Source organism: Poromitra crassiceps (genome assembly GCF_964638095.1).
Source record: "Poromitra crassiceps genome assembly, chromosome: 1".
In the NCBI taxonomy this organism is placed as follows: domain Eukaryota; kingdom Metazoa; phylum Chordata; class Actinopteri; order Beryciformes; family Melamphaidae; genus Poromitra; species Poromitra crassiceps.
In genome coordinates, this window is record NC_139623.1 from 109,230,937 (window position 1) to 109,246,969 (window position 16,033).

Below are 16,033 nucleotides of genomic sequence, written 5' to 3' on the forward strand. Positions count from 1 at the left end.
GTAGTCAAGTCACTATATCGCAAGTCCGAGTTGAGTCTCGAGTCCCCAGTGTTCGAGACCGAGTCCAAGTTTGAGTCATTAAAGAAGAGTCCGAGTCGAGTCCTCATTACCTGAGTCCGAGTCCAGAGTTACTGAACATGAGTTTGAATCCACGTGTAGGTGGAACACACATGCCTGCCCTTGCACGAAATTGAATATTGCCATGGTATTATTAATATAGCTATCAATTATTAGGGCCTATTACAAAAAACTAACAAAAGAAAAACTTTAACAAGTCCTCGTCTTCAACTTCCATGTCCGAATGCATATGCTCAAGTCCAAGTCGAGTCACGAGTACTGAAAATGAGTCCAGGACTCTTGAGTCCGACTCGACTGGCCTACAACACTGTTACAAAGCCATTTTTAGTCTACCTTGCATTGCTCTCTTGCAGGACAAGTTGCCACTGGCTGTAGTAGGGAGCAACACCATCATCGAGGTGAACGGCAAGCGGGCCAGAGGGAGGGAGTACCCCTGGGGTGTGGCAGAAGGTACAAAAGTTTATTTTCGTTTATTTGGATAAATATTTGCATAGTGAATACATGGATGTTAAGGAATTTAACCGCTTCAACAAGTTACACTATTATAAGATTGAACCCAGTGACAGAACCCCAGAAAGAAGTGACATAACTTAAGAATTTGTGTACGTAATAAAAACACCAAGAGACTTTTAACAAAACATATTGGCTAAAGAATTTAGTAGAAAATCAAAGATAACGCGCTCAACTCTTGACTTTGTGGAGGCTATGTAAACTGGGTGCTGGATCCCCAAAAAGTCTAATTCAAAACACGAAAAGGACAGCACTCCAAGTTTAAAGATTTATCCATAAATCTTTAAACTTGGAGTGCTGTCCTTTTTGTTTTTTGAACTAAAGAATTTAGTGCCATGTAATCAGTTCAACTGTTGAGACACATCATTAGGCAATGTTGCCCTGCGGAGTTGCCCAGTGTATCAGACTTAAGGAGGTACTTGCTACTTGGTAGGGTTTTAAATATTTTTGATGATGGTTGTCCAAAAGAATACAATGGATGGCTGAATAATATTTTGTATCTCTTCCCAGTTGAAAACAGCGACCACTGTGACTTCACCATCCTCAGGGACATGCTCATCAGGTAGTAAAAACATTACTGTTCTTCTCACAGTCTCAATAAATACTCAAGTGGACCAGACAGTTGATTAAACATGTGGTCTTTAAGGACCGTTTAACTGGTTTCTGAGGAAAGCAGTGTTGACTACTACAAATATCTCCCTTTTGTATAAGGGTAAATTAGTCTGTCAGGTGTTCTTGACCACTTTTTATATTCCTTTGTGTTGATTCTTTGTAGAACTCACATGCAGGACCTGAAGGACGTGACAAACAATGTTCACTATGAGAACTACCGCAGCAGGAAGCTTGCCGCCGTCACCTACAACGGAGTGGATAACAACAGGGCTAAAGGCCAGCTATCCACCAAGTAAGTCCTGGACAGGGAACATGGTGTTCTGGATAAATAGTTAGTTGTAGACTGAAAGTTTTAGTTGGCTTGTACCTCCCAGTATTCACGAGCTACTTTGACTATTTTACCTGCCAATTAGATTTTTAGAATCAGACTTCCAAATGATGCATGGTTACCTGCCAAAGAGGCCCAACTTGCCAGCCATCAGTGTGGGAGATGATCCCCAGCCACTAGCCAGCCATCAGTGTGGGAGATGATCCCCAGCCACTTGCTAAATGCTCCTCAAGTTTGTCTGCTCTACCAGAAACTGGTAACCAGCCATTACCTCCGTCAAGGAGGTAATGTTTTCGGTGCTGTTTTTTTTTTTTTGGTCTGTTAGCAGCATTACGGAAAAACTACTGGGCCCATTTTCATGATGCTTCGTGGAAGGGTGTAGCATGGGCCAAGGACGAACCCATTCAATGTTGGCGTGGATCCGATCTGAGTCACGGAATTTGCATATCATAGCAGACTAGACGATTGGCCTTGGCGGAGGTCTGCGCTCTCTGAGTGCATTTTTAGTTTGAAGTCTATTTTCTCTTCTAAAAATCTAATTGGTAAAGTAGTAGCAGTGTAAAGTGTTCTTGTGTTGTTAATCATTCCCTTCAGAAACTACCCAAACCACAACACGGAACATCTGCAGGTTCATGGGACATACTATTTATGAGATGTTTGTGCTGATGTTTTGTTATGTGTTGGGATTAAAGGATGGCTTTACCGATAATCAACCCACTTTGTATCATTAATAATCCCGTAATAAATAATAATACATTTCCTCCTCTGGCAAAGCTCCCCGTTGTGACGCGTTTTACGTCACAACGGAGGTGCGGAAGTTCTGCTGGAGAGGCAGAATCTGCTCAGAGGGCGGCCGTTATTGTTTATTTGTATTGTTTAAGTATGCGCATGGAGAGCCTTAACGAGCCTTCATGACTTGCAGCTGGCGGGGGCGGAGTTTCTGCAGGAAGATTTTTCTCCGTGAGGTAAACGGAGAGAGAAGGCCAATGTGCAATGTTACCGAGATTATATATGATACAAAGTGGTTTGATTATTGGTAAAACCATCCTTTAATATGTTGATATGTACCGTATGTTTTCTGAGCTTTCAAATGGACCCTTTTACCATTTACATGTGTTGATCTCAATGGGATGAATACGTTCCAGTGACATCACGGGTTTTGACAGTATTCCGACTGGCCTTTGTCCTCTGTCCTGTGATGTTCGAGTGACACTCATAGATTTGACTATTGTTATAGTCTGTCATTGTGCTACCTTTTCATATAAATACATCCCTCATGTATTTTTTTGTTTTTTTGTTTTACCAATGCTCCTGCATTTTCATTCATAAGCAACTGGCTCTAACCCACCAAGCTAAAGCTGTTGCTCCCCAGCTGAATGGAAGCCTCACAGTGCTGACGCTAACACAGCTAAACACATGACAAACTCTACTAATGCATTTGACACCAAGCTCACAAAGTGAATATTATGTTTTTTCCAAGCAGTCATTTTTCCATCTGCACTGAAAAAGCAGTTGGAAGCACAGAACAGTTGGTAGACTGTAGCTCTGTTTTAGTGCATGACCTCATCCTCATCACTGCATGCTGTGTGTGTGTGTGTTTCTGTGTTTGTGTGTTTCTGTTTTTTTAGACCTGACTCAGCTGATGGAATGTAAGTGGTCATTTTTTTAGATCCTCCTGTCAGATCTCAGTTTGTCTCCTCTGTACTCTGCTTCTTTGGTCCCACATTGGCTCCATTTGTGAATCCTCTCTCTCACCCGTTGACAAGGGTCTGCTTTCCCCTCGCTCTCTGTCGGTAGATGTTGTCCAGGATTCACTCAAATGCGGCAACGTTGCAAGGAAAAATGTTAATCGCCACGCTTATACATTAAAAGCGAATCCTCATGAATTTAGTTTGATGCCTGTGAATTTAATGGCTTTATTTTTTTATTATTATTATTTTCAACAAGAAAGGGTTTAATTTTTTCCACTGGTATATTCATCGCTGCTTCAAACTATCTCTGCAATTAGCTCAGCCTGGATTATAATAGAGACTTGTCATGGGATGTTTGGAGTGGTTACCAGAGATTATCAGAGTGATTAGCTCAGGTTGGATTATAATAGAGAGACTTGTCATGGGATGGTTGGAGTGGTTACCAGAGATTATCAGAGTGATTAGCTCAGGTTGGATTATAATAGAGAGACTTGTCATGGGATGTTTGGAGTGGTTACCAGAGATTATCAGAGTGATTAGCTCAGGTTGGATTATAATAGAGAGACTTGTCATGGGATGGTTGGAGTGGTTACCAGATATTATCAGAGTGATTAGCTCAGGTTGGATTATAATAGAGAGACTTGTCATGGGATGTTTGGAGTGGTTACCAGAGATTATCAGAGTGATTAGCTCAGGTTGGATTATAATAGAGAGACTTGTCATGGGATGTTTGGAGTGGTTACCAGAGATTATCAGAGTGATTAGCTCAGGTTGGATTATAATAGAGAGACTTGTCATGGGATGTTTGGAGTGGTTACCAGAGATTATCAGAGTGATTAGCTCAGGTTGGATTATAATAGAGAGACTTGTCATGGGATGTTTGGAGTGGTTACCAGAGATTATCAAGGTGATTAGCTCAGGCTGGATTATAATAGAGAGACTTGTCATGGGATGTTTGGAGTGGTTACCAGAGATTATCAAGGTGATTAGCTCAGGCTGGATTATAATAGAGAGACTTGTCATGGGATGTTTGGAGTGGTTACCAGAGATTATCAGAGTGATTAGCTCAGGCTGGATTATAATAGAGAGACTTGTCATGGGATGTTTGGAGTGGTTACCAGAGATTATCAAGGTGATTAGCTCAGGCTGGATTATAATAGAGAGACTTGTCATGGGATGTTTGGAGTGGTTACCAGAGATTATCAAGGTGATTAGCTCAGGCTGGATTATAATAGAGAGACTTGTCATGGGATGTTTGGAGTGGTTACCAGATATTATCAGGGTGATTAGCTCAGGCTGGATTATAATAGAGAGACTTGTCATGGGATGTTTGGAGTGGTTACCAGAGATTATCAGGGTGATTAGCTCAGGCTGGATTATAATAGAGAGACTTGTCATGGGATGTTTGGAGTGGTTACCAGATATTATCAGGGTGATTAGCTCAGGCTGGATTATAATAGAGAGACTTGTCATGGGATGTTTGGAGTGGTTACCAGAGATTATCAGGGTGATTAGCTCAGGCTGGATTATAATAGAGATTTGTCATGGGATGTTTGGAGTGGTTACCAGAGATTATCAGGGTGATTATTGAGGCAGTGAAGTGCTTGTTAGTTCTGCCTCCCTCCACCTCAGTTGGTCAGGTTCTCGCCCCATCACTTGTAAATCAACTTGATGAGCTGTCTACCTGGAGATGGGATCAGGTGTTGAAGAAGCAGACAGAAACTAGGTATTTTCTGTGTTTTGTCAGTATTGTCTCTGTAGATTCACTTCAGTCATCCAGGTGTAAAAAAAAACCCCACTGGACCTAAAATGTCAGAAGAGGCTTCATCAGTTCTCTATTGAGCAGTGGGGAATTCACTGAGTCCAGTGGATTTTGTTTTTATTGTTCGACAACATGCAGTAGTGTTGTTACAGTCTTTGCTTTTGTCATCACTCCTCTAACATGGCGGTACGTCCCTCGTAATCACAGGTAACCTCTACTATGCTCATGCTACAAAAAAACCACACCGCGATAAACATGACTAACATTTAACGCAGTACCTACTCTAACCAGCATTCACGGGTTTCTGCTATTCTCATACCGGCTCTCCTAGGCCTCCTGCTGTTGGTCGGGTCTCCTCTCCTTGTTGCAGTCCTGTTGGGTCCTGCCATTCCTAAAACTCCACCTCTTGCTCTGTTTCCCTCCTACACTCCGTCCCTACATGTTACATTTACCTGGGAAATAAGGGCTAGTGTTGTCACGATAGCAGAATCTTGACTTCGATACCAATACTAAAGGTCAACATTGATACTGCTGCAAACAATAAAACCATCAAGCAATGTGTGTTACCTGGACAGCTTTGTGTAGCAACACTTGTACAGGAGTTTTTTCTGTTGAGAGTCTGTCTTTGTAAGTGAAATAGTTCCATATTTGTCTCGTCGTGATTTGTCTGTCAATTCCTCCTCCTCCTCCTCCATCTATTACAATCTGCATGTATACCAGTGAAAGTGCTGAAAGTTTACTAAATTCAATCTTTCACAACATTGGTATTGAAATTGTGGTTATCGGGACAACACTAATAAGGGGTGGCATTACTCTTCAGAACATAGCTTCCTGGTGAAGTGGTCAGTGCTGGTGTGTGTGGCAGTGTAATGCTAATGTGTGTGTGTGTGTGTGTGTGTGTGTGTGTGTGTGTGTGTGTGTGTGTGCGTGCGTGCGTGCGCGCGCACACGTTGTGTGTGTGTGCGCACGTTGTGTGTGTGTGTGTGTGCACGTTGTGTGTGTGTGTGTGTTTGTGCACGCATGCACACCCATGCAGAAGCCCCCTGGCCCAGATGGAGGAAGAGAGGCGAGAGCATGTGGCTAAGATGAAGAAGATGGAGATGGAGATGGAGCAGGTGTTTGAGATGAAAGTCAAGGAGAAAGTGCAGAAGCTCAAAGACTCTGAGGCAGAGGTAATACACTCTTTCTTTCTCTCTCTCTCTCTCACACACACACACACACACACATACAATCACACACTACAGTTCATGTCCTTGCAATGCCACGTATCTCTCTAGACACTATCTTTCCTGTCTGGTTTTCATTTCCTCTTGCGTAGAACACTGACACATTTCAGCGAGTTGTAAGTGTGAATTGGCTGTGCGAGTGTGTCGTTGATTGTGTAAAGGATTTTGTCTTTGCCAGTTCCCTCTTTGCTGTCTCTGATATTTGTGCTTTGTCCTGTGTGATTATGATAATATGAATTCACATATTTATCAGTCTTTGTGCTCATAGCACTGCATATTGTACACAGATTTTGCACATAAACAGTTGTGTCCACGATTGTCAGCATGTGTTTGAAACACCTCTGTTTACGCAGTGTTAATATCTGTGGAGAACATGTCGTTACTCAAAAAATGAAACCCGGACGCCAAAATATTTTTAATTTTGGGGCTAAGGCAGGGGTTCCCAACCTTTTTTGGCTTGTGACCCGATTTTGACGTCACAAAAATCTAGGGACCCGAGACATTCAAATTCTGGTACACCATCGATAATATCATCAGTGACATTGTCAGTGATGTCACATGTAACAAACAGTATGCTTCTTTTCCCCCTCAGAATTCAGACTTGAATTTGAGAATTCTGACTTTAATCTCAAAATTCTGACTTTAATCTCAAAATTCTGACAGTAACTCGGAATTCTGACTTTAATCTCAGAATTCAGATTTTTTTTCCAGAATTCTGACATTAAACTCTATTTTGAGGAGCAATCTTTAGTGGTTCTCAAATTTGTTCACATGAGGGACCCCTAAACTGACAAAGATTCAACCATGGACCCCCATTTGATAGGATTTTGTCCCACAGTCCCCCATATGATAATAAGATTGATGCTTTTATTACAGAAAGTGTATAAAACCCATGACCAAAATAGTCATTATGTTACTTGTGAATGGAATTATAGCGAAAATAAATGACACCCCCTTTTGGCTGGGGACCCCCTGGAATCCCCTCAAGGACTCCTGGGGGTCCTTGGACCCCCATTTGATTTGACTGCTTTAGACAAATATTTTCCTGTCCCATTCCCAAGATTATAGTAGAATTAACTTGTTAAAGACAAAATGTAATATAATGCAAATTTGATGCCCCTTTTGGGCCAAATTTATATTTGAAAAAAAATTATTTGATTGAGGCTATCGCCCATTGTTGGAAGCCTTTGCAGTATATATATAGTCAGTGACATTATGTGACATGTCACATAATGCTACACTGTTTGGAACTCACCTGCAATTACCACTCATCACCATAGGTGTCACCCAAAAGAACAAAACTGAAATCTTAGAGATTATCACTTTAAACTCAGAACAACAACAAAACTAAAAACAAACAAAAAAACGCAAGTGACCCTAATCATCTTTTTTTTAACAAGGGCTATTTTTGCCCCTGTGAAATATATTTCGGGGGCATTTTTGGATAATTTCCATGGCAATTTTATCAAATGTTGGGAAATACTTTAGTTGCACCTATGTAGCATGACAGACCAATCAATGACTCTTATCCAAGCATATGTTGTTTCTAAAAGTTCATAAACAATCACAGTTAATGATCCCCATTTCCTATCTCAACAACACTTTTGATTGTCTGGCATTAATGTACTTGGCAAAAACATGAATGAACTAGCTGTCAACATATATATATATATATATATATATACTGTATATACACACACACACACACACACACACACACACACACACACACACATGCATATATATATATACCATAGGTGTCACTAGGGGTGCTCCGATCCGGCTAAGCCACGATCCGATCCGATTCCGATTCCTGGGGTCACGATCCGATTCCAGAATCGATTCTCGATTCCAACGATTCTCGATTCCAACGATTCTCGATTCCAACGATTCTCGATTCCATAATCTAGAATCGATTCTCAATTATGTAGTTTTATATTGCAATAACACACAAAGGTAAATCTAAGACAAAAAATGACAAATGTATTAATGCTGAACTTCAAATTCAACTTCTGAAGTATTACAGTCAGGGCCTAAATTCATTTTGCAAACTAGGGGGGAATTCCCCACTTATGTTCTTCAGATAAGATGGATTTATAGGCTGGGGGGGATCTGTAGACTTTGAGAAGGATTTATAGATTTTGGGGGGAATACATTAACCAGAGTTCTTAAGTGCAAGAGGTGGTGGCACCGTGGCAGTACAGTACACAAATGACATGAACATTTGGACACTTATTCAGCCGGTATCTTGCATGTTGCGTTCAGGTGCACTGTAATTTTTATTTTATTTTTACAATACAAATAAGAATCGATTCTTGGGAGTTTGGAATCGATCCAGGAATCGTGGCATTAAGAATCGCGATCCTTTCAGAATCGATTTTTTGGAGCACCCCTAGGTGTCACCCAAAAGAACAAAACTGAAATCTTAGAGATTATGGGCTCTATTTTCCCACAGGCCTTAGGCGCAGAAACTGGCGTTAAATGCAAAAAACCGCGCCTTGCGCCTGCCTCGGGAAGATAGCAACATGGTTTTAGGCCACGAAATGCGCTTTACGCCAAACAGGCGTGGCGCAGTGAAGAATAGGCCAGAATGGGCGTTTCGGCCTTAAATACTGGCCTAACGATATCTTCCCCCCTGACGTTAATTTAGCGCTTTGCGCTTTTGAAAACCAGGCCTTATTCAGTGCGCTGCGGATATTCCACGCACAGCTTCTCCTCTGCTGATCTCACAGTTTGTCCCCCTCTCTCTCTCTCTCTCTCACTCCCTCTCTCGTGGCTCAGACAGGCACAAAGTCCGATGGGAAAAAAAAGTTGTTATACCGTACGTAGTATAACAACATGAACGAGATCATTCTGCCCAAACAAATGTTCACTGCCTGGCTTCCCTACCAAAGCCACAAATGTGAAATCTCCCAGCATGCATTGGGCTTATACATTTCGATAATAAATGGCAACCAAATGAGCCGAAATAGATAGGTAGATAGAAATAATGTGTAATGTTAACACAACATGCAATTGTAGAACATTTCAATATTGGACCAAATAAAACACAGCCCTATGTGAAACATATGTGTCATCCTGGGGCTATATATATATCCCTCGCAGATTTAACGTGATTTAGATGAGTGACAGTGTAACGCGGTTCTACTGTCATGTCCTACTGTGATGTCCGATTGGCCCTAAACACACACTAAACAAACATGCGGGTAGAGAGACAGACAGATAGAGTGGAACTCATGGCGCAAAGTTATTGTAAATGCGAGGCATTGCTCTTAATCTGCTGTCATCCTGTCTCGTATTCCCAGGTGAGCTCCGTTTCTTTTCCCAGGTTTCTCATGACCATACGAACCCTGAAATTAGTTTGTACTTGTACTGTTCAGTAACTTGCAAAATAGTCTTAAAAACCAATATGAAAAAGAATTGTGATAAGATTGTGGATCGTGATCCTGCCTGAAAAAATCGTGATATGATATTTTTGCCATATCGCCCACCCCTATGTCATAATACCATTTTAAATTAAATATTGTTGTGCTGCAGAGATGTCCTGGCCTACATATCATATTCTAGAGACTTAAGAAAACATATTTGTTTGGTGCAGATCCCTCATTCCCTCTAATATCACAATTCACAAATCATATTGCAATTGCAATATTGGTCAAAAATAATCGCAATTAGACATTTTTTCAAAATCGTGCAGCCCTATTTCGAGTTTTGTTTTGACTGCACACATTGAGGACTTTCCATATAAACCTGCTGGCATGCTGCTGACTCCCCCTCTCCTCTCTGCTGTCTGTCCTGCAGCTGCAGCGGCGTCATGAGCAGATGAAGAAGAACCTGGAAGCCCAGCACAGGGAGCTGGAGGAGAAGAGACGCCAGTTTGAGGAGGAGAGGTCCAACTGGGAGACCCAGCAGCGCCTGGAGCAGCAGAAGATGGACGCCACCCGGTAAAACTCACATTCTGCACTTTTTACCTTTTGGCTTTTTTCAACAAACCTGTGTTTGTTTGTCAGCATGTAAAGCTGCAATGCCTGATTTAGGAATTGAAACAGTCCCCCTTTTGATCCCAAAAATAGGGCACTTAGGTGAATGATCAGACCAGATGAAGTCATACCAGCCATGCCAGGAAACTCCATGTCCAATGGCCATAATGTATTTTTAGAATAGAGGAGGGCCTCCTAATGATAATGATGGTTGGGTGTCTGTAAACGTAGCTGGTAGCATAGACCAACATATTAGGGAGTTTAAGCAGTGACATTTTAAGGATGGCGATGGGGTTCCAACCGGGTTGCCGTAGTCCCGGAAGCACATAACTCTAAGCTGCACAACACCAAAACACTATGGCTACTCGACACAGAAGCTCATTGAAACCGTTGCTGCTCTGAACATTTAGGCTACAATGTCTCTGAAAGCAGCCCCAGAGCATTTGGTATATGCTTTAGAGCAGGGGTTTCCAAAACCTAAGAATGCCGGGGCCCACTTTGAAATCTGAAAATCTTCCGGGGGGCCACCCCACCCTTTAAACACAACTCTGATCAACATACGCGACTAAGATGATGGTATTTCCATATAACGTTGTTTTTTTAGTATTTCATTAACAGAGCATGTGAACTTGGGCATACAGCAAATTACTAATAAACCATCCACATATAATTTTTTGGATTTGATTTGATTTCACTTTATTGTCGGAAGTTTCTGGAATTTGTCTTGCATCCCAAGACTGTTTCTCATAAATACAAACACATTTGAACAACAATCAGCAGAACACATATTACAACATACTGGATGGTCCCAATATAAGACGACCTCAATTATAAGACGACCCCCCCCCTTTTCAGGATTTCAAGACTATCTTTTTTTGTGGGGGGGGGGGGTACTTTTTGAAGGTCAGATCTTTTTTTTATCAAGAAAATAATTGCATTTGAAAATAATAATAAAACACATTGACTAACAATGTAAGCTGTTTATAACTGTCTCTCTTATATAAAATCATATTTTCAATGTCTTGTAGAAGACACTGTCACATTATAATAGAGTCAGAAATTAAGGGTTAGGTTTTATGCTAATGTCCATGGTTACCACGCATATAGAGTGCCTGGCGTTTACTTGCGGAGTGCTTCAGTGGATCCAACAGATACAGGTGCAACGGTTCATAACACAAGTGTTCAACGCACCACCGTTTCAATAAACATTTTGCTATATTTTGTCTGAGCTGAACCAAAGACGGTGGTGGGATTTCAAGCAAGACGGCCCAACTTCAACTCAGTTCCTGTCATTTTGGCACACGCGTTTTGCCCATGGTTTTCCACATACACGCTGACTTAGGAGACTTTTGGCAGGTCTGAGTCAATGGTTGACCACCGACTTAGGAGACTTTTGGCAGGTCTGAGTCAATGGTTGACCACCAACTTAGGAGACTTTTGGCAGGTCTGAGTCAATGGTTGACCACGCCCATTTAGGAGACTTGCTGCTACCATTTGTTGCCTGCGGTGACCCATCTATAGTAATATAATATCTATGGCTGAACTCAGTCTCTTTCTCTTCACTGAGGAGCGACTCTCGCGGATCAGAGCAAGTACGCAGGCACAGAGAGGGGGAGAGAGAGAGAGAGTTGACTCGCAAACGCTATAGCTTGTCTGTGTGTCATGCCTGCGTGCACGTGTGTCACTGTTGTAATATGATACCAGGGAGGGGAGAGAGAGAGAGAGAGAAGGCGGTCTCTCTTCACTTAACTGCTGTTTGTCAATGGAAAATCACATGTTAGACGTTTTTCCAGGAGTTCCACCTGCAGTACCTCCACGGCCCACAGTTTGGGAATCGCTGCTTTAGAGGACAATTTAATATCAGACGAGGAGTTTGTGTTGTTGTTGGGAAAATTTGTAATTTACCTGCTAACAGCTCGGCGTACTGTGGGGTACGTCAAACTACTCCTTCTCCCCTAGTCGGCAGCTGGGCTACATCGGGGGGAGGTGGCTAGATAGAATCGCGCATGCGCAAAGTGGGTCTTGATGCCGTTGCTCTAAGCGTTGTTGCTTAAACCTCCTACTAACACAGGGAGGCAGGAGATTTGTTTAGCCCAGCACCTACAAAGTGCTTTCTATTTTTTCCTTTACCAGTTAATCTCCAAGAAAACAAGAGCTGAAAGTTGAAAACGTTATTTAAATTAAGTTACTAATTTTGTGTCCGTGTGTGTGTGTGTGTGTGTGTGTGTGTGTGTGTGTGTGCGTGTGTTTTCTTTTCCCCTCTGCAGGACTCTGGAGAAAAACAAAAAGAAAGGCAAGATCTTTTAGGAGATGGTTGGCTGGACCACCCCAAGTCAACTTACTATTGTTTGCCAACGTTGACGGTCAGGACAGCAGTGTGTGGCATTGACACCCCCCCTCTTCCTCCTCTTCCCCCTCTTCCTCTCTTCTAGGGCTCTTCCACTGACACCTTTGGCCGTGCCAAACCACGCCACGCCATGCCATACCGCGCCAAATTCTTCTCTCGGTTTCTCCTCCATCGCCGGCACAGCTGCGGTCCTGCTCCCAGCCACTAGAGGGGGGAACTCGAGAGTATTTTGGGGTATTAGGGGGGTATGAGGGGGGGGGGGGTCTGCATGTACTGTCAGAACCACCGCCGGAGAGCTCCCAGACTGCCTCGGGGCTCATCCAAGGAATGTGTTTACCTTAACGACAAAAGAAACTTAACCCTGTTTTAGAAAGGCCAAACCTATTATTATTGTTATTATTATTATTGCTGTTGTTATTACTGAATACTGTCCCCCCACCCCACCCACCCGCTGCTCTATCTTCCCTCCCAAGGTTGCTATTTAATTACTGGTGTCCACAGTTTTATGCAGAGAGAGAAAAAAAACACAAAACGTCTAACTGTTGTACAATCATTTCCCGGTGAATTGTATTCATTTTACAGGTAAAATGAAAGTTGCCGTATATATATGAATATATTAACCTGATCCATTATGTATTAAAGTAAGAAGAAGACAAGGCATTAACTAAATACTTATTTCCTTATTTTGTTTTGTTTTGTTATGAGTGTAAACAGTAAATCTATCCCCTCCAGTCCAACATAGCCTAAAACAAAACAGTGTCAACATGAGACATGGGAAAACCAAGAAGAAGAAAAAATGCACCTTGGGCTTTTATAAATTCAACCAAAAGATTATAATTTTCTTTTTTGCTAAAGCTTATCTTTCCACCCCAAAATGTAATACCTATTTTCCTCTGTTTTTAGCTATCTCCAATAGCCTTGGACCACCATTTATAAGTGTTATATTTCACTTTAGTTTATTTTTATATATACCGAGCCAGCTGAAGTAAATAACTTCTTTTGTATGTGAGAATTCCTTAGAGACTGAGAGCGGTGTCCGCTGTAAAAAAAATAAAATAAAAAAAATGAAACTATTTCAGTCTCTGTGGATGTGAGATCAGTGGGAAATGAAGAGTCAACATCACATTTTGCTTTGGCTATGTACTCATCTCTGTATTTTTAATTTTATTTTTCATTTGTATTGTACAAAGTCACTTAATAAACCTGTGATGATATTGAGGAGTGCGATGGGTTTATTGGAAATGCTTTAATGTATAGTGTCATTTTGAGGTGATGCTATGAGGTATTACAGTGTTATATTTGATTTAGTGATGCATTTTAAAAACAAACCCAATCTTTGGTGTAGATCAGGGGGTCTCAATGTGGGGTCCGGGGACCACCGGGGTCCTTGAGGGCGTTCCAGGAGGTCCTCCAGCAAATAGATGAATTCTTAAATTCTTGACAAAATCTAACAATAAAAATATACTCTGGTCCGAAAGACAAAATCTCATCAAATATTCGGGGGGTGGGGGGTCTGTGGCCCTAACATGGACTAAGTTAGGGGTCCTTGAAAAAGGTTGCTATTCACTGATGTATTAGTCTCTTAAAACAGACTGTTGGCTCTCGCAATTTTCAGATGCTTCCACCTAAAACGTCTGTACTTCGAGTTGGAAAAACCTGTGTTTAAGCTGCATTTGCACAATGTAGAAGAGACAGTCTTGGCTTGACTACTGATGTATGTGTGTGTATCCATCTATTGTAGATGGATCATTTTTCACTTCTTTTGACCACATTACCACTAGATGGCACTATTTGACAAATATTCTCTGAACAGTGGCAGGAAGGTACATTTCTCAATGTCTGTAGCTCATTTTATATGCATACAATGTTTATGATCACTCCGATTTAAATTTAATTGAAGCAGTGTGAAACTGAAAACGAAGTGGATCCTTGGTGTCTTCTGGTCTGATGTGCAGCTCAACCTGCAAGGATCAAACATGTTAGAAGAACACAGTCCCACGGAAATGACACTTCAATATTAGGCTATTGTGTCAGTGTTGAATGAGTCATACCTTCTCCCTCAAAGCTCCTTTTTCCCATTAGTGCCACAAAGAGTGAAATGTGTTTCCTGGGGATTAAAGAAAATCTGAAAATCAATTTTCATGAAGTTACACCTTGTCATTGCTGCAACAGTGGGATGTTACAGATGTGGAAATGGCATTTTGATTATACAATATTGATTACATTATATGCTAATTTCCAGTATTAGCATTTCCATTAAAAAATAACAGCTTAAATACAAAAGTGTCAGTATCATGGGTTTTATAAGGTAGGATATTTTTGTATTGGGTTGGTTTGTGGAGATACTGATTTTCTTTTGCATTCTGTGCAGGTTTACAGGTTATTAATGAGTTGGCCTATTAACTATTCTTGTTTCCATGAGTTTACATTATTATAAATTAAGCACTTTGCTGCTTGGGACAAAAAGAAAGGAATTCAGTTATTGATATATAGGCTTGCCTAGACCTGGATGCAGCTAATCATTAGGCCTATTAGGCCTACAGTTAATGTGAAAGGTACGATACAAATGTAATCTGATACAATTATTAATTAGCCTACATGTTAAATTGTAATAACGTAATACAAGTATCACAATATAAAAGTAATGTAACGGATGACTTTCTGTTACTTTTTGATTACTTTTGAAAAAAGATCCTGCATCTGACAGCTGGAGTCTGGGGGCATGCTCCTCAGGAGGATTTAAAAAAAAAACAGCCCTGTAATCCTCATCTCAGACCTTATTTGTTGGTTACAGCAGGCTTGCAGCTAATATATCTAGTGTCACCTGTTTATCATTATAATAACAATATTTCCATTTTTCGGATTACAGTGCACTGATATTATCTGGTTTAGTGGTTTCTAGTCTCTCTCTTTTTAGTGGTTTCTAGTCTCTCTCTTTCTTCTCTCTCTCTTGCATTGGTCCTTTTTAAGGGCCAAGTGTGTTTTTTTCTCCAAGGTTTTAGGTTTTATTTATTTGCACCTACGATAAAGTAGATAATAAGAAGAGTCAATATTTACAGTGCACAGCCACTTGCATAAATATACAATAAATAACAAAATAAATGCATTTTGAGTTGTATTCCTGCTTAGTAATAAAAAAAAATACTAAATGAAATAATGATTGCATTTTTTCTGTAGGCTAACTGAAATATATATTGAACCAGCTCAGAGTTTGGCCATTTGCTCTGTATGAGAGAGAGAGATGGAGGGAGGAAGGGAGAGAGAGAGGGAGAAATTCAGCGCTCTTATGGTATGACTGCGTGTTAAAAAGTTGTATAATAGGCTACATCTATATACTGTATGATCTATTACGGTTATGCTATTTCCAGTAGGCCTATATTTCAATAAACATGCAGCCTTGAACATGTGTTTAAAGAGCTGCTTAAACAATCTCATCAGTCTGGGAATTCTATGATGTTGGGAAACATCCAAAAATGTTTGGACCCACTGCTAATACCCC

The 16,033-nt window shown here is 41.0% G+C and overlaps 1 protein-coding gene across 4 annotated transcripts in view; it reads left to right on the plus strand.

Annotated features, from left to right (window-relative positions):
• Positions 1–14,201, plus strand: part of septin7b (septin 7b) — a gene marked incomplete at its 3' end in the record, with an annotated part of 44,731 nt that extends 30,530 nt beyond the window's left edge. The window contains exons 8-15 of one of the 4 annotated variants that reach the window (XM_083634415.1): positions 432–528; positions 1,099–1,150; positions 1,364–1,492; positions 3,157–3,177; positions 6,018–6,153; positions 10,009–10,151; positions 12,455–12,480; positions 12,620–14,199. In XM_083634415.1, the coding sequence (XP_083490541.1) occupies positions 432–528; positions 1,099–1,150; positions 1,364–1,492; positions 3,157–3,177; positions 6,018–6,153; positions 10,009–10,151; positions 12,455–12,480; positions 12,620–12,633 (618 nt within the window). Of the gene's footprint in view, positions 1–431; positions 529–1,098; positions 1,151–1,363; positions 1,493–3,156; positions 3,178–6,017; positions 6,154–10,008; positions 10,152–12,454; positions 12,495–12,619 lie in introns of those variants that run through there. The other 3 variants (XM_083634417.1, XM_083634418.1, XM_083634416.1) reach the window with 3 other exon arrangements.
• Positions 14,202–16,033: the final 1,832 nt, after the last annotated feature.